Here is a 24,740-nt window from a genome sequence, read left to right as displayed (position 1 = left end):
GGCCAGAAGAAAATCTTGCCAATGCAGAGTTGTTTAGTCTCTGCTGGGTCAAGGATCCGTCTCTTTGGGGAAACAGCACAATCTATTCAGAATTTTCCCTCTTCAAGTGGCTTTTTTTTCTCTGGACAGTAACTGGGGCTCTTCAGGGGTGGTGGAGATGGAGGTATGGACTGCTTGAGGCTTGTCCTGGCATCTGGATACGGCTTCTGCCTGCTGGCCAGTCCTCTGGACTTATAGCCCTCAGCTGAGATCCTGCTTGCCCTACTGGTCCCCAACTGCAACGGCTCATCTCAGTCCGTCTGAAGCCCCCTTGGAGGGTCTGGGACTCTGAACATTCGAGGATACACTGGACTTAGTGAGGCAGCCTGGCCCCAGGTTCGGGCAGTTCCGCTGTCGGGCTGCCCCTCGGAACAGGCCATGCTGGACCCCGGACTTTGCCATGACATGGGCGGTGTCCAGGGCTACGCCAAGGGGAGCCCAGGGATGCCTCTCTCTTCCAGGGTCCCCTCAGTCTCTTCTCTTGGGAGGAGGCTAAGGTGTCTCTTGTTTGGCGGTGGTGGAGAATGGGGGTGCTGGACCCCCTCTCAGTGACCTTCCAGGGTCAGTAAACACCAGGTGTCTCCCCTCTGCTTTCCTTCTCACCTGCTGGTTAACTCTGCTTCTTTGGGTGGGAAAAATACCTTTCATTCTTGACATGACCGTACCTCCTTCTGAACTCGATGGTTTATGATATAAACTCAAGGCTCAGAGTTCTCCAGCACTTTGGCTTTGGGGATTCAAGGAAACAATCACACAAATGCTCCCTCTTTAAAGCTGCCAAAGCTAGTGGGAATGTTTATAATGGACAGTCCTTCAAAGCGTCATGCCTCATAGGCCGTGGGGAATGCCTTGTGTTTCAGATCACCAGAGCATGCTGTACTGGTCAGTGGGGTGCTATTTCGTGTGCATATTAGCTATTCCTCCAAGGAGGGTCATGTGATCTGAGCAGCTTGACAGGTCGGGGAGAGGCTGAAAATCCTCAGGGATATGGTCTCTCTTAAGGAAGGGGGCCCGGGGTGGCACACGGTCAGGTCTCCCAAAAGATAAGTTTCAGAGGTGGGAGGGTAGTGAGGGACACACACTCCAGGAGGGGTCCCGAGGCTCTGGGTGTTATTTCTGTTCCTCGTACGGTTTTGTCGAACACACCTGTCCTCATGTTCATGAAGTGGTCTCTGAACTGAAGCACACACCCGCACCCAGAGCACTTGTGCGGTGCTGAGACCAGAGCAGAGAGTGATGTAGGGTGACAGTCTCCACCCCGTGAAGACCCTCCAACCCAGGGTGGAGTGAGGCAGGTGGACACACCTGTTACCTAGGAGAGGAAACAGAGGGAGGAGAATCCAGGGAAGGTGGTCATCATCGCTTTGTGAGGGAGGAGATGAATTCATGGTCCCAGTAGAGCAGTGGCTATAGGTGGGAAGGTCAGGTCTTCAGATCCCATCCCTATAACGGGGGGGTGTTTGAGGGTCCCACCTGGGTTTAGGGGCCCCGGTGTCTAGTGGAACAGCTGGGGTAGGGGTAGGTGGGAAGCATCGAGAACATAAAAGAAAAATAAAAGGAAAGTATAATTTTTTACTTCTACATTATTGCACAAATCAATTTTTCTTTCTACTTGTGAACTATTCAGAAATCTTCATTGTATAAATAGTAAGACAGTTTATCGCTTGTGAGATAGTTTTGCGGTGTCGAACTGTGTTAGTTTCATTCATTGCCACTCGGACACACTCACTGAAGTATTTTCAGGTGGAGGATACAGAGGGAGGGCATCACTGTAGGAGCTTGGACGCACACTTGTTCACAATCCTGCGTGCGCGTTGGAATCATCTGGGAGGTTTAAAAACCCTGAGGTTTGGGCCTCAGCTGCAGAGTTTCTGAAGGGACTGATCTGAGCGTTGGGAGGTCCAGATGCCCTCGGTGATTCTAACATGTGGGCCAGGTTTAGAGAACGGCCACCTAAACAGGAATAAACTAAGAGATGGGACATGTGATGAGTTCTCATAATACTATGTCACCAGCCCCAGATGTGAACCAGTTCCTCTGAGAAAAAGGAACCATACATGTTCTAGAACCAGCTAAAATAAAAAGTGAGAAAATGTCATTCGAGGTCGCAAGGCAGCATTAGGGCAGAGGCGCTGTTGCTGCTGTATCGTTTATGCTTTTTTCCATCGCAGAATTATCTGGGGCAGCTGAGGCCCAGGTTATCTCAATTCTTGAGTTTCTTGGATATCAAGGGATGGGTTAGGGAAAGGAGTGCCTGCCCAGCCTGGAAGGGATACAGGAAGGGGTGGTGTGTTCTATTAGAAAGGAAACAATCATCATTTACTCAGTGTCTCCTGGAAGGATGGCCTAGGTGGTTCTCAAAACAAGCTGGGGTCCAGTCACTTGCTGGAGGTACGGACTGGAAGGGGAAGGGCCGCTTGGAGCCAAGCGCGCGCTGCCAGGACCCCAGCATCCTCCCCTCCCCCCACCCCCCAGAGGTCTAGGTGTGACCCATTCACTGCATTCCTCTGAGTTCAAAACGAACCGGTGGGGTAAGTAGGTTTTCAGCTTAAAAGCACACGAGGTCTGGCCAATAAGTCTGGTATCAAGACTGTACCACTTGCACTGCTGCTTGCCCATTCAGGCGCTTAACTGTAACAATAAAAGTAGCAGGTGATTCGTGTAGTATCAACTCCGCGCCTGGCCCAGGTTTACAGCATTAAATCCTTTAATAGCCCCAACCGCTGCACGAGGTGCGTGCTGTTAAAATCCCTTTCGCAGAAGAGGAAACGGAGGTTCGCAGAAGTTCCGACTCGACCAAGTTCACAAAGCTCCGGAGGCTGGCCGCCGGTCAGGCTCGGGGACAGAAGTGTGAGTGTCGCTGGAGCCTGGGAGCCCGGCGGGTCGGCAGCTCCGTTGGAAGTCGTGCCCAGGGACCCCGCCGTGGAGGGGGGCAACCGACTGGCGAGGTCTCGGTGAGTCGCTCCATCTCAGTCCGGGGGGAGCGCGCAACAGCCGTCCGGGGCCCCTCGCGGGGACGCCAGGGGCACCGGAAGGGGCTGGCGGTCTTCCCGTCTCCCGAGTGGGGCGGGGTGGGAGCCGTCCGCCCCCGCGGAGCCCGAGCCGGAGCCAGAGCCGCGCCCGCGCTTCCCGGGCGCGAGGGCGGAGCCGGTTGGGGCGCACAGCCCGGCCCGGAGCGCGGGGATGTGATTCTCGCCCGGCTCCCAGGGTGCCCCCGCCCGGCCGGCCTCCCCGCTCGCCGCCCGCGGGGCGCCCAGGTAGGAGGACGCTGGGGCGCGGGCACGGAATTCGGGGGGGGGGGGTTGGGGGGGGGGGGCGGGGGGAGCGACTGTGGCCTTGGCACCTTCGCGGAGTCCCCTTTCCCTGTGCAGCGCGCAGAAAGCGTCCTTTCTGTTACTCTTGGTTGTCAGTTTGTTGTGTAAGAAGGTGATGGTAGTTTGATTTGTGGGTTTATTTTTATTTTTTTTGGTGGGGGGTTTGTTTTTATTCCTGTGTGAAGCGGGAGTAAAAGTTGTTCAAATCTGTCTTTGGGGAACTTGGCAATCTTTCTGGAGGGTTGTTCTAGGGTGTGTCTGTAAATTGCATCCAGGCGTTTTAATCCGGCCAAATTCAACTGATTTGGGAGTGGCCCTCTTTGGGGTTTAGGCTCAAAAGTGTTGTCTTCTCGAGAAGATAAGGTATGAATTCCCTAAACACAGTGGGGAAGGGTGCCTTGTGGCCCCTTCAGATGAAGGATGATGCTGGGTGGTGTAGCTACGGACACCAGGAAGACACTCATTCACAACAGGCACGTCCGGCACTTTACAGTTTATAAGGCCCTTTACACTTTTTTTTGACTTCACATCTTTTTATTTGAAAGTATTTTGTATTTGATTTGTGTTACCAACACCCTAAGTAAGTTTCTAATGTAAAGACAAGTTTGAAAAGGTACATTATTACATAGGAAGGGAGCTTTAAAAAGATACGGACCAATCCTGAAAGTAGCATGGCATGGAGTAGTTATTTGACACTACCTAGTTTAGCACGTTGTCCATTTTATCCATATATATTATTTATAAGGTGCCCCAAATAGAAGGTTTAAAATTAGGTTAGTAATTATTTGTTTTAATATTTCACATTTATTTAATGAAAAAGTAGTTACATTAGATGTCTTTGTGTGTGTTTAGGTACATTTGCACATCTGCATGTGTCTGGAACTATTATATGTGTATATACGTGTATAAAGTTCCTGACACAAACCTGAATTCTAGGTGTCAACGCTCCACTTTTTAAATAGGAAGAACCCGGGGCTTGGAGCGAATATAGCGCCACAGAATGACGATTCCAGTCGGGACCTGCGGGACTCCAGAAGCTTCTAAACCGCACCACTTTCTTCTTGCACGCCTGGGGGTCACATCCACTCAGTGTGGTCACGCACTGTCCAGTTCTTTTAGATTTACTTAAAAGACAGATGTGGAAACAGATAGAACTGGGGTCTAACTGGTGAATAGGGAGATCCCATTTCTGAGCTCACATCTAGCCAGTGGCTGGGAATCCAGTGTGGCCTCGCCTGACCCGGAGGATAGAACTGGGGGGACGCCCGACTGCAGCCCCCAGGGGGCTTGGCTGCTCTGCCTGAAGCAGAAACCAGCACATCGGGGGCCTGCAGGTCCGCTCTCTGCTAGGAGCCTCCGGGTTTGGGAGCCTCCTCGAAGCCCCTTTCCACTTTCTGCTCTTCTATCCTCCCAGCAGTCTTGTGAGAGACATGCAGTTATCACCCTCATGCTCCGGCGGAGGAAGCAGAAGCTTAAACGGGGTGGTTAACTTGTTGGAGGGCTGGCATCCGGAAGGAGACAGAGGCCTCTGGACTCCACACCCTATGGCTTCTACTTTATGGCGTGATCGTTCCCAGTGGTCCTACCTTCCAGGGCTTCTGGAAGGTGGATGTGCAAAATGGGACTCTGGGACCGTTAAGAAAATGAGGAGAACTACGGGTGGTGCTGGGGAAGGCGGCTACCATTTCCCCACCCAGTCTGCTATGCAGCTACAGGCATCTTTTTCTCTCTGGACTCCTTTCAGTTTCTTATCTAGTATATCCTAGTTAGTATTTCATTTAATATTCTGTATTCGTATCCTACCTTAAGTTTTGTGCTAGACAAAAACGTGGGGCCTTTGGGATGGGATTTGATGGAGAAGGGGTGTGGCCGTTGTGTGGGAGCCCTGATTTATTGTGTCTTATTTGGCTGGGTGCCATTCTGCTGTGTGTGGAGCATCTCGCGCACCTGAATGTCCTCAGGGGGCCTCCCTGAGGTTCCAGGAAGGATTGACCTGAATTCTCACGTGAACTTGGCAGAGGCCGGAAAAACCCTCCCTGTTTCTAATAGGCTCTGCGGGGCCCTTTGTGGGCTTTCTTTTATGGCTCTGAAACACGCAGCATCTTGAGTAATTCCTTCACTGTTGCTGAAACACTATTTAATTTTAGATTCACTTAACAAATGTTTATTGGAGGTCTACTGTGTGCCGGGGACTGTTCCATGTACTGAGGATAGAGCAGTGAACAAGGTAGATGCAAATTCCTGTCCTCTAATGGATGGGAGTCCTCTGGGTGAAGTCACAGGACATTGGAGGTCTCTCTGCATAATGAGGTTCTTGGAACTTTGCCCCCTTGGACAAAGTGTGGGGAAACGGACTGCCCTCAGGCAGGACGTCGGTTGATATACTCTGGCTCAGCCATGGCCTTGGACCAGGACAGATGGAGAGCCTGTGACTGGGATGCATCGGTGGGAGGTGTGTCCACCTGGACGTAGGTAGAGAGGTTGTGGAGAGAACATGTCATTGATCCAAGTGGCGAAGCTGGACAATTGCAGTGAAGCTACCATAGCATAGCGGGTAGGGGAGCGCAGAGGTTATTATTATTGTGGTACATGATGGACTCAGTGTGCACTTGTCGCTTTGAAGGACAGAAATCATCAGGGGCTCTGCCCCGTGATGCTCCCCATTTGCTGCTGTCAAACTTGCTTGCGTCTTCCTCCCTTGGAGGTTGTCAGGTGGGCCGACAGGATCTGCACTGTCAGCAGCTTTGCTCCCTCTCTGCACCCACCCGCCCCATTGCCTGCCGGGGCCCCAGGCAGCGCTGCTGCAGCCTCCTGGCCGTGGCGCGCGGGAGCTTGTAGAGTGATCGCCCTAAGTGTGGGAAGGGGCTGGGTTCCTCGAGGCCGCGGGTCGCCGGCGTACCTTTGGATTCGGCGCTGGCCCCTTTTTTATGCGTGCGGCAGAGTAACAGAGACAAGTTTTTCATTCCTACCTGTTCTGGAAAGGATTTGTAAGATGCTATGAGTTAACAGTGGGAAGAAAGTAAAACAAGAATGGAGACAAAGAGGAGTCTAGAAATGTATAAAAGGTAAAGCTTGATGACCTATGTGCTTGTTTTTATTGGAGTTGACTTACAATAAGTCAGGTGTATAGCAAAGTGATTCCGTTATTCATATATATTCTTTTTCATAGTATTTCCCATTATGGGTTATTACAAGATACTGAATATTGTTCCCTCTCCTTGTTGTTTAACTGTTTTATACATAGTAGTTGTGTATCTTGTAAGGTGACCCAAGCGGGGCTGCAGGGGCGGAGGAAAGCACAGTGCCCGTCCCTGCTGGCTCCTCTGCACCCCCCGGGGCCCTCCCACTGCTGCCGGACCGACGGCAGAGCAAACTAACGAGCATCTCGGGGTGCGCCCGGGCCCTGGTGTTTCTAAAGCCCCCAGGGTGGTTCTAGCGAGTAGCCAAGGCCGACAGCAACAACACACTTTCCTGCAGGCAGTGGGAGAGGGGACACCTGGCAGAGAACAGCTGCACGTGTCTTCGAGATGAAAAGGAAGTCCTCAGGGGATGCAGAAGCATTCCTGGTAGAGAGAAGAGGGAACTCTCTCCTGAAGGTCCCCGTTTAAGAGGTACAAAGAGCGAGTTTCAGGGCATCTCTTGAGCGACCCCCGCTAAAAGTGCAGTTTGGTGCATTTCAGCGGGACTCAGGGTGCCGTGGATGGGGGTGGAGGAGCATCTTGGCATGCCGGGCTCTGCGCCTCTGGCTTCCCGAACCAGAGAACGCATGGATCCCTGAAAATACAGCCGATGGCTCCTGACCAAGAGTCAAATTCAGAGGTAGCTGCTGTCGCTTTATTTTTTTATATATATATATTTAACATCTTTATTGGAGTATAGTTGCTTTACAATGGTGTGTTCGTTTCTGCTTTATAACAAAGTGAATCAGTTATACATATACATATGTTCCCATATCTCTTCCCTCTTGCGTCTCCCTCCCTCCCACCCCTCCAGGCGGTCACAAAGCACCAAGCTGATCTCCCTGTGCTATGCGGCTCCTTCCCACTAGCTAGCTATTTTATGTTTGGTAGTGTATATGTGTCCATGCCACTCTCTCACTTCGTCTCAGCTTCCCCTTCTCCCTCTCCATATCCTCAAGTCCATTCCCTATGTCTGCGTCTTTATTCCCATCTTACCCCTAGGTTCTTCATGACCTTTTTTTTCCCTTAGATTCCATATATATGTGCTAGCATACCTAAGTGTCCATCGACAGACGAATGGATAAAGAAGATGTGGCACATATATACGATGGAATATTACTCAGCCATAAAAAGAAACGAAATTGAGTTATTTGTAGGGGATGGACCTAGAGTCTGTCGTACAGAGTGAAGTAAGTCAGAAAGAGAAACAAATACCGGATGCTGTCACTCTAGACCAGTGCTTGTCACCTCATTCGAAACCCAGCACCCCCTCTGAATGCGAATATGGTAAATACCCTTTTACAATTCCAAAATGATACAATAAAACTTACCTACAACATAACTTCCAAATAATCAATAGAATAGTAGATGTAAAGAAGTAAAGTAATTTGGGTTAAAATGGTGTGTTCTGGTGTGCGAATGCTTGGGCAGAGCCCCACCAGGACTTGTGGGGTCAGCGGTGCTTTATGCAGACCGAGCGTGAGGATATGGGGCGCTGCCCATGATGAGGTCTGACTCCTGATCAAGGTCTAAGTGGAGGTCAAAGGCCAGTCCTCCCTCTGTTATCACAGTGGTTGCATCCCCCGGAAAATTCAGGGGGATGCAACTGTGCCAACAAAATATATATTATCTAAGTGGAGCGTGGAGTGGGGTGCTAGGCTCCCAAAGCGGTAAACGATGCTGCTGTCGCCACGAATGTCTGCAGGACCCTGGAAGCCAAGGAGAATGAGGGACAGGTCTTCGCTGGGTAGGGCCGTTCCCGGTGTGTAGCGTCCATTGTCTCCGCCACTAAATGGCTACCCAAAGGGTCCCCTTCCCCACAGTTTGCAAAATGTGCTCCCTCAGGGGAAATGCTGGCCCCATGGAGAACCACTGCTTTCACTGCATCACTAGGTGGTAAGCGATGAAAACGCCAATGCAGGTGTGCACCCTGAAATAGCAGGGCACTCACAGTAGCAGGTGTGAGCTGGCCAGTGGGGGCATGCGCGTGAACCGTCAGAGGGTCGCAGAGGAGGTGATAGAAATCAGACTGGTGAGGGCCGCATGCAGCAGGGTGGGGGGGTGGGGTGAGTGCTCAGAGATACCCGGGAACTTTAGGAGGGATGGAAACAGTCTATATCCCAGTGGAGGTGCTCCTGGTATATACAGTTGGCACAGTTTCTGGAACTGTACACTTAAGATTTGTGTGTTTCATCATACGCATGCTTTACTTCAATTAAGAAAACCCCACAAGAGTGAAAACACTGGGAGATTCTTGTAGAGACTGTCTGGTCCTCTGAGACTCACCTGTAGTCGCCACTCTGAGAAGTGGGACTTCTCAGCCGACGAGAAGGCAGTGCTCGGGGCATTCTGTCGCTCACAGTTGACTTTTTGCAAGTCCTGTGTGGCCGGACTCAGTTCAGAGCCTTTGGCAAGTGTCTGCACTGGGGCCGTGCTTCAGGATGAGATTCTGGAAGGGGCAAGGCAGTGCGCTTAAAAGGGCACCAGGGATGGAGACCAGAGTCACTCCCATCACCGGGTCTGGTTTCTCTTGTCCAGGAGCCCAAGGAAGGCAAAGTGGAGACCTTGTCAAACTCCAGCCTAGCGGTCAAGCCCACTCCTGTCTGTAGCCCTCTTGTGATGGTAATCACTCCCTCTCTGCCTCATTTTCCCCTTTGCCCTTAAAACCCACGTGACACCACCAATCTGGTGGCTTTGAGCCGTGTAAGAGCTGAATAACTTAGATTTCCTAGCAACATCGGAAACCTCTGTGGCTGTTTTTACTTTATCTTCATGTCCTGTACGTGATACCCTTATGATGAAAAAAAAAAAAGCAACTTTCCTTGCCCCGTTTGGGTAAATAAGTCAAATAGTTCTGTGAGCTAGGCTTTGGATCTGTCCCCCAAGAGGAAAATCACCAACATTTCAGGGTTTTTTGGATTTTCTGAGAGGATAAGTGTTCCTTTTCCCTCTGTGGTGGGAGTGGTTTTGTATGCTCAGAGTCGTGGAAAGCTTTTTCTCGGGGGAAGATCCGTGACAGCCATGCCGACCACATAGTCAGGGTTTAGGATGTCTGTGTGTTTTTCATCTCTGCAGAATGGGAACAGTCATCATGTCATGTTGGGGGGCACACCGTGGCGACCATCAGGTGGTCACGTTCACGTTCTCCTTCCCCGTATGGAGCCGTCCTGGGGCCCCGTCCATCCTCGGGGCTGGGCTGCTCTGTGTGTCTGGGCTGGTGGGTGTGAGTCTGTGGGACCCCAGTGCTTCTGTTTCTCGTGGTTGGGACGGAATGGAGATGACCGTGGTGCTTCCGTAAGATAGTGCCTTGCCGAGCTTACCTCCAAAATGCTCCTCTTGGGAAGCGAAGAGTAGACGCTCAACCCAGCACTCCACAGTATCACCTTAAGAGAGAGTTCTTTGCCTCATGTTTTATCTCTTGGAGACCTTTCTTTCCTCTTCATGACATAGCCCTGCATCCTCTAATATAAAAATGATAGCTCCCCCTAGAAAAGCTTCAGGGAGAATCCTTACCTCTGGAAGATGGGCTCTGAGATCCCTGGCCGTCTGCAGCTTCTCTGGGCGGGTATTCGTGGCTCTAGTTTAAAAAAACAAGGACTTGTGTAAGCACAGAATTCTAAAGTATTTCCCACCATCGTGTAGTTCCCTGGCTTTATAAGTTCCGAAAAGTGACATTTTTGGTCTGAATAACATCGACCGTTTTATAGCTGGTTGAATGCTTGTAACAGGTGAACATCATAATTACGAACTTCATTTTAATACCGTCATCCATTCCCTGTGCACGTTTCCACTGATTTTCAATAGAACACGTGGGTGGTGCCATTTCACGAGCTGAAGGACCTGCCTTACAGCCCTTGCTTTCCCCAGGGGCTCATCCACTGTGCCTTCTTAGTTATAGGTGAATCAGTTGGAACGTCATTCTCTGAATAGTTTCCCATGATGTCCGATATACACGGAGGCCACGTTGATTAATGTTTGGGATGAGAAGTTGTAGGAAATAATGCCGTCCGTGTCTTTACGCGGCGCTCAGTGTGGAGAGTGAGTAGGCGTGAGGTGGAAACGTGGAAAGTACCGTTAGGATTTCCTTTTATATTTAGGAGGCGGGGCTCTGCTACTTAAGGTCCCTGGAAGAGGATGGGGCCCCTAGTGTTGTCATGTCTCTCCTTGGGTTTCTCCAGAAACTTCCCTTAGACCTGGCAGGAGAGATCCCACCCAGGCCCTGTACTTTGGAGGGTTCTGTTCTGTTTCTCAGAGCCGGCTGCTGGCCTCGGCATGGCTAGGAGTCTGTAGGGCCAAGAGGATGGTCCAGGGGCCCAAGAGCCCTGGAATTCCCTGCCCAGATAACCTGGACTTGGATTCCAGGGCGTGTGCAACCCCCTTTCCTGGGTTGTCCACTGGGGACTCCACTGCCTGAGGGCCTCCCTGGTCTGCAGAGTGGCCAGGGCCAGACGGGAGGATGTCTGCCTGTATGCACACTCAGGGCCCTCACAGTACGGGATGGAGCTGGGGGCAGGCCGGGGAGTCAGGCTTGGAGGTTACTGTAGATAGAAACTGCTCAAGCCCCACTGGGCACTGCCCCCTGTAGACCCTGTGGGGGACGGTGCAGCCCGGACCCTGGGCCCACGCAACAGTGTGTCTTCATGCATTGGGGTGCATCTGCTGTGCGCCACCTCAGTCCTCTGCGTGGCTTCTGTCCTGGAAGGCAAGAGTCACAGAGAGGGGGAATTCCTCAGAAACACGAAGGAAATTCCTCAGAAACAAGAAGGAAATTCCTCAAGAATAGGAAGGCCTTACTAGATGCTCTGTGGCCACAAACTGGGAGCACATGCCCTGCCCCGCCCTTCACGGGGGCTCTGGGACTTGTGGAAATCCCTCGGGTTCTTAGGACAGCACCCCACCCCCATGTCTCTTTTCCTTTGTCTGCACTGGGTGTGGAACTTCTTGCAGTGACAGGAAGGCGCTATGGATAAAGTCAGTCCTTCCCGGAAGGGGGGTTTTGGTTGGGGCCAATACACTCACTGTAAATTCTGATGCTTAATCTCTGTTCTTATAAATGAGCTCACGTTGAAGTTTCTCATTCTGGGTCTAGGAGGAAATGGCTCTATGCCTCACATTTGTACTTTCACTTTGTCTTTAATAAGCCACTAGCTTTCTATGTATGTTCCATGTACCACATAGGCATGCTGTGATGTACTAGTTTCCAAACGGTATCACCAAAAGGCAATGGGAGCTGGGCTTGGGGAGCTCCCAAGGGCTCGCTTTTGCAGCGAGCGTCGTAGAAAGTCGCGCCTTGTGTTTCCACTCCACGGTGCACTGTCGTGAGCGGGCCAGGCTGCTGGAGGTGGGGTGAGTAGCCGAGGCCTGTTGACCCAGGCCCCCCACGACGGCCCTGGGTCGGGCAGCGGGGTACCTCAGTGCACTGCTGCACCCCTGCACATCAGCTGGAAGCTGCTATGGAGAGGATGTTAGCAAGTCTGGGAAACTTCATACGTGGCATAGGCATCACTGCATCGAGGCAGGAAAGTGGTTAGAGGGCTGTGGGGTGTCCTTCCCTGCAGAAGGTTTCCTGGACCTTCCAAACAAATCTGGTCCGCTTGCCCATCCACCCCTCCCCCAGTCTGTTAATTTCTCCCAGACGTCGTCCACGGGACTGCCATCAGCTGCGGTCATTCTGGGCCACACGGCTGGAGGTGGGGAGGGCCCTTTGCTGGGCCTGCAGACGGGAATATCTGGGAGGCTTGTCTTTGATCTTGTGTCCTGTTATGATTCATGATGGCGAGCTCTGACACCTTGATGGGACGCCCTGTACTTTCTCTTAAGTCCAAAGTGAATAACAAGGGTGGCAATTAGCACATTTAGTCTAAGAAGAATGTTTGGCGTTGAATTAGGCTGTTTTATCCACTGGGCATTAAAAGGCCTTATAAGCTTCTCAGAGGCCTAAGGAAATGATTCAGACCTGAGAAAAAAATATGACACTCCAAAACACTAAAAGGAAGCTGCAAAACCAGGGAATGAATGGTGAAACTTCTAGAGGATGTCACAGTAGGGCATTCCCAGCTCAGCTTTTTAGAAGTTATCTTAAGTTATGTAATTTGGAATGCCAGTGTGTTAATATGCTTGGTGCAAAGGAAGAGTGAAGATTCTGAGGGGATGACTGTTACTAAACAGGGCCTGGAAGGTTTTCCTGGCATCTGGTGTGTTTCCCTGAGCATTATTCTCCAGGTGCGTTAAGTGGCCAGGTGCGTTAAGAGGTGGTTTGACTCATCCCTGTGTGCAGCAAAGTGCCAGGTGTGTGCGTTTAATCAAAACGAACTAGAGGTTGTCATATAGATGCTATAGATACTACGTATAAAATAGATAACTAATGAGAGCCTACTGGATAGCACAGGGAGCTCTACTCAGTGCTCTATGCTGACCTACATGGAAAGGAAATGCAAAAGAGGCGATATATGTTTACGTAGAGCTGATGTACTTTGCTGTACAGCAGAAACTAACACAACATTGTAAAGCAACTTTACGCCAATAAAAATTTAAAACAAAACAAAACTAGGGGTTGTCAGCCTCCGTATTCTTCACCCCTGACTTGATTTTCTCAAAGGACTGTGGAACACGTGCTCTTTAAACAGGTGACTCACCTTTGTAAGCCTGTTTTGTTTCGTTGGACCCCGTGAGATCCGTGTGGTGGTCGGGGACTTGACGTTCCTTGTTCCAGCTCATGCCTGTGTGTGCATTTCCTTCCCCAGGTAGATGCGCCCCCTGAAGATGGTGACTCCTTCCTAGGGAGCAGGTCACTTCCTACGAGACAAGGCCTCCTCCACAGTTACTGGGCTGATTCACCCCAGGGGCCCGCCGGCCTCTTCTCGTCAACAGCTGAAGTCCTCCACCCTGTTTCAGGTAGTTCTGGACTATTTCCCATTGTATACAAAATAGTTTGGTTTTGGCGGTACATTTTTCTTTGGGACATCTCTGACTTCTGAAGGGGTCTGTGAAGCCATTAAGAAGCACTGCTGGGCTTCTCTGGTGGCGCAGTGGTTGAGAGTCCGCCTGCCGATGCAGGGGACGCGGGTTCGTGCCCCGGTCCGGGAAGATCCCACATGCCGCGGAGCGGCTGGGCCCGTGAGCCAGGGCCGCTGCGCCTGCGCGCCCGGAGCCTGTGCTCCGCAGCGGGAGAGGCCACAGCAGTGAGAGGCCCGCGTACAAAAAAAAAAAAAAAAAAAAGCACTGCTCACCCGGTTTCTCAGGGTTGCCTCCCCCTCAGCTTCAGCTGTGACCATGTGACGGTGGCTCCCAGTGCAGGTCTGAGCTGCCTCAATTCCAGATCGTCCCGGGTTCCATGCCCACGTCACTGAATTTCCACCTCACAATCGAATTCTTGATTTCTGTTACATGGTCTCAGGAGACCCAGGCCGGTGGTGCCGTGGGCGACACCCCCAGGCATCTCCTCGGCTGTGTGGGTGCCGGAACCTTCCCTCCTCACCTGCCCTGCCCTTGCTGGTCCCACCTGAGGGAATCAGGGCCTGTGGGTCCCAGACCCCTTCTCTGGCTTGCCTCTGAGTGGGACTCAGATATGCCCCCTTCCGTCTGTCTGTCACTGCTGGCTGCTCACGCCTGCATCCCTGCTCATCTACAGCCCTTCCCCAGACACGTCTCCCGTTTATATTCCACATGAGTGCCAACATTTCCTTAAAAGATGAAAATCGGATTGCGTACCACTCTGTGGCTTAAAACCATTACGTGATTGTCTTGCCACCTACAAATGGCAGTCCCAGCTGCTCAGCAAGGCTCTTCGTGTCCTGGGCACTTTCCATCTCTCCAGCTTTGCCTCTCGGCACCTCACTTTTTTTTTTTGGCCGCACCCAGCACGTGAGATCTTGGTTCCCCGACCAGGGATCGAACCTGCGCTCCCTGCAGTGGAAGCGCAGAGTCTCAACCACTGGACCGCCAGGGAATTCCCGGCGCCTCACCTTTGACTTATGCTCCGGAACATGATGAATCTCCCCCATGCTCTCCCCACCGTGAGGCTCACCTGGTCCAGAAGCCCTCCTGCAGGGCGCGTTAGGCCCTGTCTTCCCTCCTACCTGGGGCATCTCTCTCCCCATGGACAGTCAGTCCCGCATTGTGGTGTAACTCTGCAGACATGTCCACTCTCCCTGCTGGCTGGGGAGCTCCTCGAGCCCCTGGGTCATTGTTCCTAGTTTTGTTCCCAGGACCAAGTGTACACACAGGCATGTAGTAGATCTTCAACATACAGTTGTTGGTTTGGCAGCAAATGAATAAAGAAATGAATGGATACCTGAGAACATTTTACCAAAACTTACATCTCTCCTCAGAGCGTGGGGTGACTTACGATAACTAATTCAGAGTGTGACCATTTGCCAATGTTCTAAACCCTTCACGTGTGACAACTCACTTAATCACAGCCTTCAAGGACAAATACTGTTATCATCATCCCCATTTTGTCCAAAGGGGGAACTGCGACACAGAGGCTGAACTTTTATCCAGTGTGCCATTGATGGCTATGTGGGATGTATTGCGTGATCACGTGTGGCTGACGGCTGAATTGTGACCGTCTTGAAGAGCGGGTTCTTGTTTTACATTTCACTTTATTTATTTTGAATTTTAAAAATTATTTTTGTCCCTGGCACTAGCATATACAGCCTGCTATACAGGCTGTATATGTTGGTATACAGCAGAACACAAATGTCGTTGAGGGATTTTCTGATTTGCCCAGCCTTTCAAGGACTAGCAGGGTGAAGGCTAGTCAGGTTTGGCTTCACCCTTGGAATTTTGTATTGTTTTGGGACATACGGGGGGTTTTGTTCAATTTTTTGTTTAGTTTGGCCTTGGATGGTACGTCTTTACCTGCTTCCTCTACACTGTCCGCACTCATGGGACTCTTAACCCCCATCCCATGGCCTGGAGCCAAACCCCTTGCCCTAGGATCCTGGAGACTGACAGGGATTCAGAAGGTCCCCTTGCTGAGGGGAAGGGGCTTCTCTCACCCCCCCTGCTTTTTTCCCAGAGCAGTTCCAGGGCAGGCGAAGTAAAACCTGGACCCCTGGGGCCGGGCTCCTGCATTCTATGGACTATTAGATAGGAAGGGGTCTATAGTCACCCAGCCCATTGCCAACTGTGCAGACGAGGAAACCGAGGCTCAGGAGGAATTGTGTCCAAGGTCGCACCGTCCTTGGACTTGCAATTCTTAAACGTTGTTGGCCCACAATTAATTTGGAATTACATCTCCAGACACACTCTGTATGAATTCAACCTGGCACCTTCCTTGTCTTCTCCCCCGCCCACTCATCGAACAAGCCAGAGCTTGTGACTAAATGAACGAACACCTGGCAGAGTTCAGTTGATTTTGTGGTGTCTTTAATAAACTAATGTGAGTAATGGATTGGCCTGGAACAGGTAATCGGGAAATGTTTTAACCCTTTATTTACTTCCTTCTATCATAGAAATTTAAAACACACCTCCTCAGGGTTACAGAAATAGTTAATAAGCCAGACTGCAAGACGTCAAAGCCTCCCATCTTATTTAATAATCTGAATACAGGTTCAAGGTAAATATGATAATAATACTCTTAACCTAGACTAATTTGGGAGAAGGCTAATTTACGTGAGTAAAACGTCAGAATTACAGGATACTTAAGGAATGTTGTCTCGTGGCTCTGAGGTAGGTTTTAAGGCTTGAATCAGGTATAGGGATCACTGCACTCATGCTGGGGGTAAACTGAGGAGAATGCGGATGGGGGTGTCTCTCACGCTTAGATTGTCTTCTTTTTCCCTGCATTTGCAGGCACACCTTGGAGATACTGTGGGTTTGGTTCTAGACCACCACAGTAAAGCTTATATTGCAATAAAGTGAGTCACACGAAATTTTTGTTTCCCAGTGCATATAAAAGTTATGTTTACACTATACTGCGGTGTGTTAAATGAGTAATAACGTTATGTCCAAGAAAGCAATGTACATACCTTCACTAAAAAATACTTCATTGCTAAAAAATGCTCACGGTCATCTGAGCCTTCAGCGAGTCATCATCTTTGTGCTGGTGGAGGGTCTGGCCTGGATGTCGGTGGCTGCTGACTGCTCAGGGTGGTGGTTGTTGAAGGTTGAGGTGGCCACGGCAATCTCAAAGTAAGACGACACTGAAATTTGCCACACTGATTGGCTCTTCCTTTTGCCTGGACACTTAGAGGCCATTGTAGGGTTGTTAGTTGGCCTGATTTCAATAGTGTTGTGTCTCAGGGACTAGGGAGGCCCAAGGAGAGAGCTGGGGGTACAGCCAGATGGTGGAGCAGTCAGAACACACACACTATTTATCAGTTAAGTTTGCTGTCTCATATGGATGTGGTTCGTGGTGCCCCCAAAACACATTACAGCCGTAACATCAAAGATCCCTCATCACAGAATAACGTAAACATGAGAGTAACGAAAAAGTTTGAAATATTTTGAGAATTACCAAAATGTGACCCAGAGACATGAAGCGAGTGGGCGCTGTTGGAAAAATGGTGCCGCTGGACCTGCTCAATGCAGGGGCGCCACAAGTCTTCCATTTGCTAAAAAACACAGTATCTGCAAAGTGCAGTGAAGCGAAGCGCAATAAAACGAGGTATGCCTGTATTTAAAAAACACACTGCCCCTTTTTTTTATACCTTTTAATACCACTTCTTAAGTAGAACATTTTCCAGCTAATATTCAAATGATTGCATGTTATTAGAATCTGGGTTTGTGATGTCTTAGTTAAAATATTTTGTTTGCAATTAACTTACGGCTACAGAAAAGAATATAGGCAAATTTCATTTCATAGGTAAAATGAAAAGGACAGCGTTTTTTTGAAGCATGAAATTATGCGGTCTGCCCTGGACATTGCCCCTGAGGTCGGGTCGAGGGGATAGCTGTTTCTTTAGTTCATTTTTTCACTCATTCTGTGAGCACTTATCAAGGGCTTCTGAGTTCCCAGCACAGTTCTGGAAGCTGTGAGTGCAGTGATAGGCGGGTCATGGTTCTTGCCCACATGAGGCTCCCTGTCCTAGGGTAACTGCAGTGAAAAGTGCGAAGGCATTAACACAGGTTGCCGCAGGGGCCCAGAGAGAGACGGTCTGGCCAGGCAAGGGTTCTGGGGGCTCCCTGGAGCTGGTGGGAGGAGGGTGACCCCGGCTGAGACCTGCTGGGTGGGGAGGTACCTTCACCACCAGGTGAAGGGTGGAGGGAATAGCAAAGGCAAGGGCTCTGAGGTTGGAGAACTGGGCAAGGTGAAGGCTGACGTATGAACTGGGCATGGGGAGAGGAAGGTGGAGGGTTGAGCAGTCAGGGCCTCAGCACAGAGGACCCGTGTGCTTTGCTGAGGGGTGCGGACTGTTTGGGGTGCACTGGGGAGCCGGTGAAGGCGCTTTGAACCGATCACTTGGTAACTATGAGTTTGTGAGATCCCTGGATTGAATAGAAGCAGTAAGTCCATAGGCAGAGAGACTGATAAGGAGCTAGTTGGCATAATTAATCCAGGAAGGAGCCGGTGATTGTTGAGCTAAAGAGGCATCAGCAGTGGGTATGAGTGAACCGGGCTGGTCTGGTGATCTCCGGAGCCGGACTGTTCAGGGCTGGTGAGAACAGCTCTGGGGATGGCGGGTGTCAGGGTCACTGAGCCTGGGTCGCTCGTTGGGTGGGTGGGAGTGTGGCAGTGCTGTCCCCGTCACTAAGGTGGGGAGCATGGCTGGTGCAGAGAATGAGTTTGGTTTGAGGCCTGTGGAATACTAGGAATTCATAGGTTGTTGAATAGACTTGTGCATAAGTTCACTGGAAGCACGAGATTGGAATTTATTGCATGTAGTTGTAAGGTCCCCCTTCAGGAGCACTGAACGGGAACGTTCAAAAAGGTAAAGGGGGCCGTACTGAACATTAACTTAATTTGGGCCTGAGAAGTTTAGAAAGGTAGGCAAAATGGAGTGCTTTTTTCCTTTTTCAATTGATATGATTTTAGGGATATTTTATGGATAAAGCCACAGGCGTGCTTTCCTTCCAGCACCAGCCAAATGCCTCATCTGATTACGCCCCCTGCCAAGTACATGGACAGAGTGTTAGGGAATTGAAATGCTAGGTTACCAGGACCTCAGTTTACTATGTAGCCCTATGGCTGATCAATACCTGTTGTAGCTGCTCCTATGTTAGTGTGGCTTCTAGACCACTCGGAGGAGCTGTGGAGGTTTTGTTTATATTTTTGGTTTTCTTTGTGATAAGATGAATACATGCTTATTATAGAAATTTTAGATAAAAAGCCCCAGAGAAGGGGCAAACCAACCAACCACAAGAAGCAACCCAATTTTGATATACTGTTATTATTTCTTGTAGTCTTTCTGGTGCATTTCCATGCAGCTCTACCATTTCGTACAAACGGTTTAGTGTCTTACCTTATAAAGCGAAGGTGTGAGCTTTCGCAGGATCTAGAAGTATGGGGAGACTTTGCAAGTGGGTCCTGGCAGTGGGTACATTCCAGTTGGGGAACACATCCATGTAAGTAGAGGCAAGATGGTTTAGGGTCTAGTGGGTAGTCTATTTTGGGTGTAGCATAGATTAGATTTGGGGGAAATTTAAATGGAAATGAACGTTGGGACAGTTGATGGAAGTTTTGTTAATCTTAAGTTGTGTGAGTTCGTCCCCAGTTCTGTTAAAAATCTTCATTCCCCTTTTCCCCAGTTTGCGTCCAGAAGCATGATCACATTAAGTGATGTAGGGAGACTAACCCATCAGTGTGACTTGCGGGTAAGGGTGGGACCAGGGGGGGAGTCCGTGTGTGTAGTTTTAGAGATGTTTGGGGGAATAGTAACATTTAAAATTTTTCTTTCATTCCTCTGTTTCTCCAGGAGAATATGAAAGTATTATTCAGGCTTGTTTGTTTCATAGCTCTACTGACTTCTTCTCTGGAGGCTGGTGAGTTAAGCATTTCCTTGTGTTCCTGTCTGCTAAGAAAATCTGTTATTTAGAATACATGAAGTACCTTGCTGAACAGAGTCATTTTTCTTACGTGTGTCTGTGGATGCCCAAGTCACAGAACTGTATTGCTGGATGTCCTTTCAAGATCTTTACTTTTCATTCTCTCGTTTATACACATCGGGAAACTGAAGCCCAGTGAGGTTAAGAGCCCAAGGTCATGCAGCTCGTTTCAGAGCAAAAGCTATAGTCCACGTCACCAGTGTCTAGTCCAGGCCTCTTCCCACTTGGTTGCTGCTTGAAGAGTGTAATACGGGAGATCCTGGCTTTCATTCAGAAGAGGTGTTAAACGCAGTCTTTATGAACCACAGCTGGCAGTTCTGTGTTTTCTCCATTCATTCATTCTTTCTCTTCCCCTCTCCCTCTCCCGCTGCGAACGTATTTAGCTCCTGCCGTGCGCCAGGCACTAGCTGCTGGGGCTACAGTGGTGAGTAATCCAGACAGAAATATCTGCCTGGGGTTTACATTCCAGTGGGGGAGAGAGACAGTACATTACATAAGTAAAGATATATTGTGTCACATGGCGATAAGTGTGGAGAGGAAAAGAAGCAGAAAAGTAAAGTATTCACATTGGGGATTTTTTGATAGTGTGGCCAGAAAAGGCCTCACTGAGAAGTTGACTTTTGAGTTGAACCTGATGGAGCGGGAGGAGGGAGCTATATAGAGATCAGGTTGGGGGTGGGGAAACATTCTAGGCAGCACGTGCCAAGGCCCTGAGGCCGGGAGTACTGGCATGTTCCAGGGGCTGAAATCTGCTGTGGCTGGAGCAGAGGGAATGGTGAGGGATGTGGTACAGGGTGAGGTCATTCAGGGAATGGGGGGCGGTGGAGGTCTGACTGTGTAGAGAGAACCTTGTAGACCTCTCTAAGGATCTTGGCTTGTACTCTGAGGTGGGAAGACTGTGTAGGTTCCCTGTTTAAAACCAGAGAGGTGATCTAACTTTCCTTTCTGTTTTTTTTGGCCATGCCGTGCGGCTTGTGGGATCTTAGTTCCCCGACCAAGGATCGAACCCGGGCCCTCGGCAGTGAAAGTGTGCAGTCCTAACCACTGGACCGCCAGGGAGTTTCCATATTTTAAAGGCTCATTCTGGTTCTTATTACTGTGAACAGATCCTAGGGAGGCAAAGGGAGAAACAGAGAGGCCAGTTAGGAGGCCGTTACGGCGATCCAGGCAAGCTATGATGGTAACTTATTCAAGGGTGACAAGGAGAAGTGAGTCGTCAGAGTCTGGATATACTTTGAGGACAGAGCCAGCAGGATTTGCAGACAGATTGGATGTGGGTGTGAGAAACATAGAAGAATCAAGGATGACTAAGGGTTTCAGCCCAAGCGCGTGTAAAGTGGAGTTGCCGTTGATGGGAGGGGGGAAGGTCACGTGTTCAGACTGAACATGTTAAAGTTGGCTGTCCGTTAGATGTCTAAGTAGGGATGTTGACTAAGCAGGCTGGAGCCAGGGGTTGGAAGTATAAAATTGGAGACCTTGGCAAGCAGCTGCTATTAGAACCCTGAGACTAGATGGGTCTACCTGGGGAGTGAGTGTGGTTAGAAAAGAACAGAACTTCAAGGAGTGACCCCTGCAGCCCTCCAGGGATGGGCGATCAGGCTGCCATTCATCCAAGAACCAGTGAGAGACTGGCCTGAAGGTAGGAGGAGAACCAGACGAATGTCCTGAAAGCCAAGTGAAGAACGTGTTTCAGGGATGAGAATAACACGTGTCCAGTGCAGACGTGCCAAGTAAGCTGACGTCCGAGAGTTGTCGATTTGATTCAGCAACTTAAAAGTCATAGGTGACTTTGATCAGAGCAGTTTTGATGGAGTGGTGGAGCAAACCCCAGATAAACAGGAGAGTGTGTTGAGCTGAGACCTTAAGGTTTACTCTTTTATCACTGTTATCATTGCTACTGTTACTCCTCAGAGCTAAATACTTACCAGTCCTCCATCGGTGCAGGTACCTTGCTGAGTGCCTAGCCACTTTTATTTCCATTTCTGTTTTTAAATAGCTTTATTGAGGTTATAATAGACATACAATAAACCACACGTTTAAGGTATACAATTTGATGTGTTGACATACATATCCACCCCTGAAACCGTCATCACAAGATAATATTGAATTGAGTATTAATTGGTTTGGAGAGAACGGGGCAGCTCAACAATATCAAGTCTTCTGATCCATGAACAAAGTATAGACGTCTTCATTTTTTTAGATCTCTTAAAATTTATTTAAATAAATTTATTTTGTAATTTTCATTGGATCAGTCTGATGCATCCTTTGTCACATTTATCCTAAATTATTCATATCTTGATGCTATTGTAAAAGGCATTTAAAAAAATCCAGTTTCTGATTGTTCTTAGGTAATATAGACACACACATTCAAATTTGCATATTCATATTGTATCCTACAACTTACAAACCCTGTAGGTCTTCGGTAGATTTCCTAGCATATTCTGTATAGAGAATCATGTTGTCTGCAAATAGAGACATTTTACTTTTCTCTTCAATCCGTATGCCATTTCTTTTTCTTGCCTAATGCACTAATTAGATCTGCCAATACAACGTTGAATAGAAGTGGTTAGAGTGGACATTCTTACCTTGTTTCTAATCTTGTATATGATAGCTGTAAGGTTTTTATAGCTGTCCTTTATTAGCTTTAGGAAGTTCCCTTCTATTCCTAGTTTTGTTTTATTGTGGTTTTTTGGGGGGGGATGTTGTGTACATCAATGCACTGTCCTTTTTTGATATATTGTAGCATTCAATTTGCTAAGATATTTTAAAGAAATTTTGCATCTATGTTCACGATGAAGACTGTTTTGTGGTTTTCTTTTCTTGGAATGTCTTTGTTTGGTTTTGGAATTAGAATAATACTGACCTCTAGAGTGAACTGGGAAGTGTTACTGACTCTTCAGTTTTCTAGAAGAGTGTGTGTAAAACTGATGTTGGTCCTTCTATGGATATGCCAGTGAAGCCATCTAGGCCTGAAATTTTTTTTGTTGTTGGGAGGTTTTTAACTACACTTTCCGTTTCTTTAATACCTGTAGGGCTATTCAGGTTATCTGTTTCTTCTTCAGGCAGATTTTATAGTCTGTACTTTCAAGGAATTTGCCCATTTCATTTAAGTTGTTGAATTTATTGGCATTAGGCTGTTCATAATATTTCCTCATTACTCTTTTAAAATCATTTTAATGAGAGATGTCACCTCTCTTTTTTTCCTGATCAGTATGGCAGGAGATTTATCCATTTTATTGATTTTTCTGAAAGAACTAGCTTTTGGTATCTTTGATTTTTTTTCTCTATTGTTTTTGTTCTCCATTTCATTGGTTTTTCTCCTGGATCTATTACTATCCTCTGCTTACTTAGGGTGTAATTTTTTAAAAAATTTCTTAAATGGAATCCGAAGTCATAACTTGAGATCTTTTTTTTTCTTATACAGACATTTAGTGCTATCAATTTTCCTCTAAGTATTGTTTCCTTTTCATGCCGTATGTTTTGATATGTTGTGTTTTCTTTATCATTCAGGTCAAAAGACTCATCTCCTAATCTCCTCCTTTATTTCTTCTTTTTTTTAAAATTGATTTATTTATTTTTGGCTGCGTTGGGTCTTTGTTGCTGTGCTTGGGCTTTCTCTAGTTGTGGCGAGCAGGGACTACTCTTCACTGTGGTGCACGGGCTTCTCATTGCGGCGGCTTCTCTTGTTGCGGAGCACAGGATTTAGGCATGCGGGCTTCAGTAGTTGTGGCACGTGGGCTCCGTAGTTGTGGCTCACAGGCTCTAGAGCACAGGTTCAGTAGTTGTGGTGCATGGGCTTAGCTGTCCCGAGGCATGTGGTATCTTCCCGGACCAGGGCTCGAACCCGTGTCCCCTGCATTGGCAGGTGGATTCTTAACCACTGTGCCACCAGGGAAGTCCCCTTTATTTCTTCTTTGATGCATGGGTGATTTTTTTGTTTGTTGGTTGGTTGGGTTTTTTTCAGCTTTTAAATACATGGGTGAATTACTAGATATTTTTCTGTTACTGATTTCTAATTTAATTTCATTGTCAAGAGAGAACATACTTTGAATTCTTTTAAATTTGTTGACTGTTGGGTTATAAGCAGGAATATAGTATATCTTGGTAAGTTCTTTTGTGTGCAGTTAAAAAGAATGTGTATTCTGCTGTTGTTGGGTAGGAGTCTTTGTAAATATTGATTATGCCAAATTGGTTGATAGTGTTGTTCAAATCTTCTATATCATTACTGATTTTCTGTCTAATTGTTGTACTTGTTCTACCAATTATTATGAGGAGACTGTTGAAATCTCAGACTATAATTGTGGGTTTCTCTATTTCTTTTTGCAATTCTATCAGTTTTTGCTTCATGTATTTTGAAGCACTGTCAGTAGGTGAGTAAATGTCTAGGATTACTGTGTACCTCCTGACAAATTACTCCTTTATCATAATTTCATGACTCTTTTTAATCCCTGTTAATATTTTTCACTGTAAAATCTACTTTGACTGATAATAATAAACATTCAAACTTTCTTTTGATTAGTGTTAACATGATATTTCTCTCCCCTCCCCGTTTTTACTTTTAACATATTTGTGTCTTTACACTTAAAGTGTGTTTATGTGTGAGTTCGTGTGTATGTTAGCATATAGTTGGATCCTTCTTTCTTTATCCAGTCTGACTATCTCTGCCTTTCAACTGGGTTGTTTAGACCATGAAAAAAATATGATAATATGTTCGGGTTTTATTTTAGGATCTTGTTTTATTTTCACCTTGTACCATTAATTCTTTGTTATGTGTTTTCTCTTTTCTGCTGCCTTTTGGATTGAGGATTTTCATGATTTATTTTGTCTTCTGGGTTGGCTTATATTAATAACTTAAAAAATAACTACTCTAGTGCTTATGGTATCCATCTATGACTTATCACTGTTTACCTTCAGGTGATACTATACCAATTCACAAATAGTATAAAAAACTTAAAACAGTATATACCTGCTTCTCCCTTCCTGAACTTTGCCTTATTGTTTCCATACATTTTACTTCTTTATATGTTATAAATCTCAAAAGACATTATGTTTGCTTTAAATATTCCGTTGTTTTTAAAGAGACTTAAATAATAAGAAAATTATTTTATGATCACCCAGGTAGTAAACATTTCTGGTGCTATTTATTCGTTTATGTAGATTCATTTTTCATCCGATGCTATTTTCTTTCTTTCTATAGGACTTCCTTACATGTTTTGGC

The 24,740-nt window shown here is 47.9% G+C and overlaps 1 protein-coding gene across 6 annotated transcripts in view; it reads left to right on the top strand.

The window, feature by feature from the left end:
- IL1R1 (interleukin 1 receptor type 1) overlaps window positions 1-24,740 on the top strand; it is an 87,182-nt gene that overhangs the window by 40,258 nt on the left and 22,184 nt on the right. For 5 of the 6 annotated variants that reach the window (XM_027128745.1, XM_027128744.1, XM_027128741.1 and 2 more), the window contains exons 2-3: window positions 13,276-13,426; window positions 19,393-19,459. In XM_027128745.1, coding sequence (XP_026984546.1) covers window positions 19,399-19,459 — 61 coding nt within the window. In that variant the 5' untranslated portion in view covers window positions 13,276-13,426; window positions 19,393-19,398. Of the gene's footprint in view, window positions 1-13,275; window positions 13,427-15,990; window positions 16,095-19,392; window positions 19,460-24,740 lie in introns of all 6 variants that reach the window. The other variant, XM_027128743.1, reaches the window with a different exon arrangement.

The sequence above is a fragment of the Aethalodelphis obliquidens genome, unplaced genomic scaffold, assembly GCF_003676395.1.
Source record: "Aethalodelphis obliquidens isolate GAN/ISIS:26980383/991018 unplaced genomic scaffold, ASM367639v1 scaffold35, whole genome shotgun sequence".
Classification (NCBI taxonomy): domain Eukaryota; kingdom Metazoa; phylum Chordata; class Mammalia; order Artiodactyla; family Delphinidae; genus Aethalodelphis; species Aethalodelphis obliquidens.
This window is presented reverse-complemented; position numbering and strand designations above follow the sequence as displayed.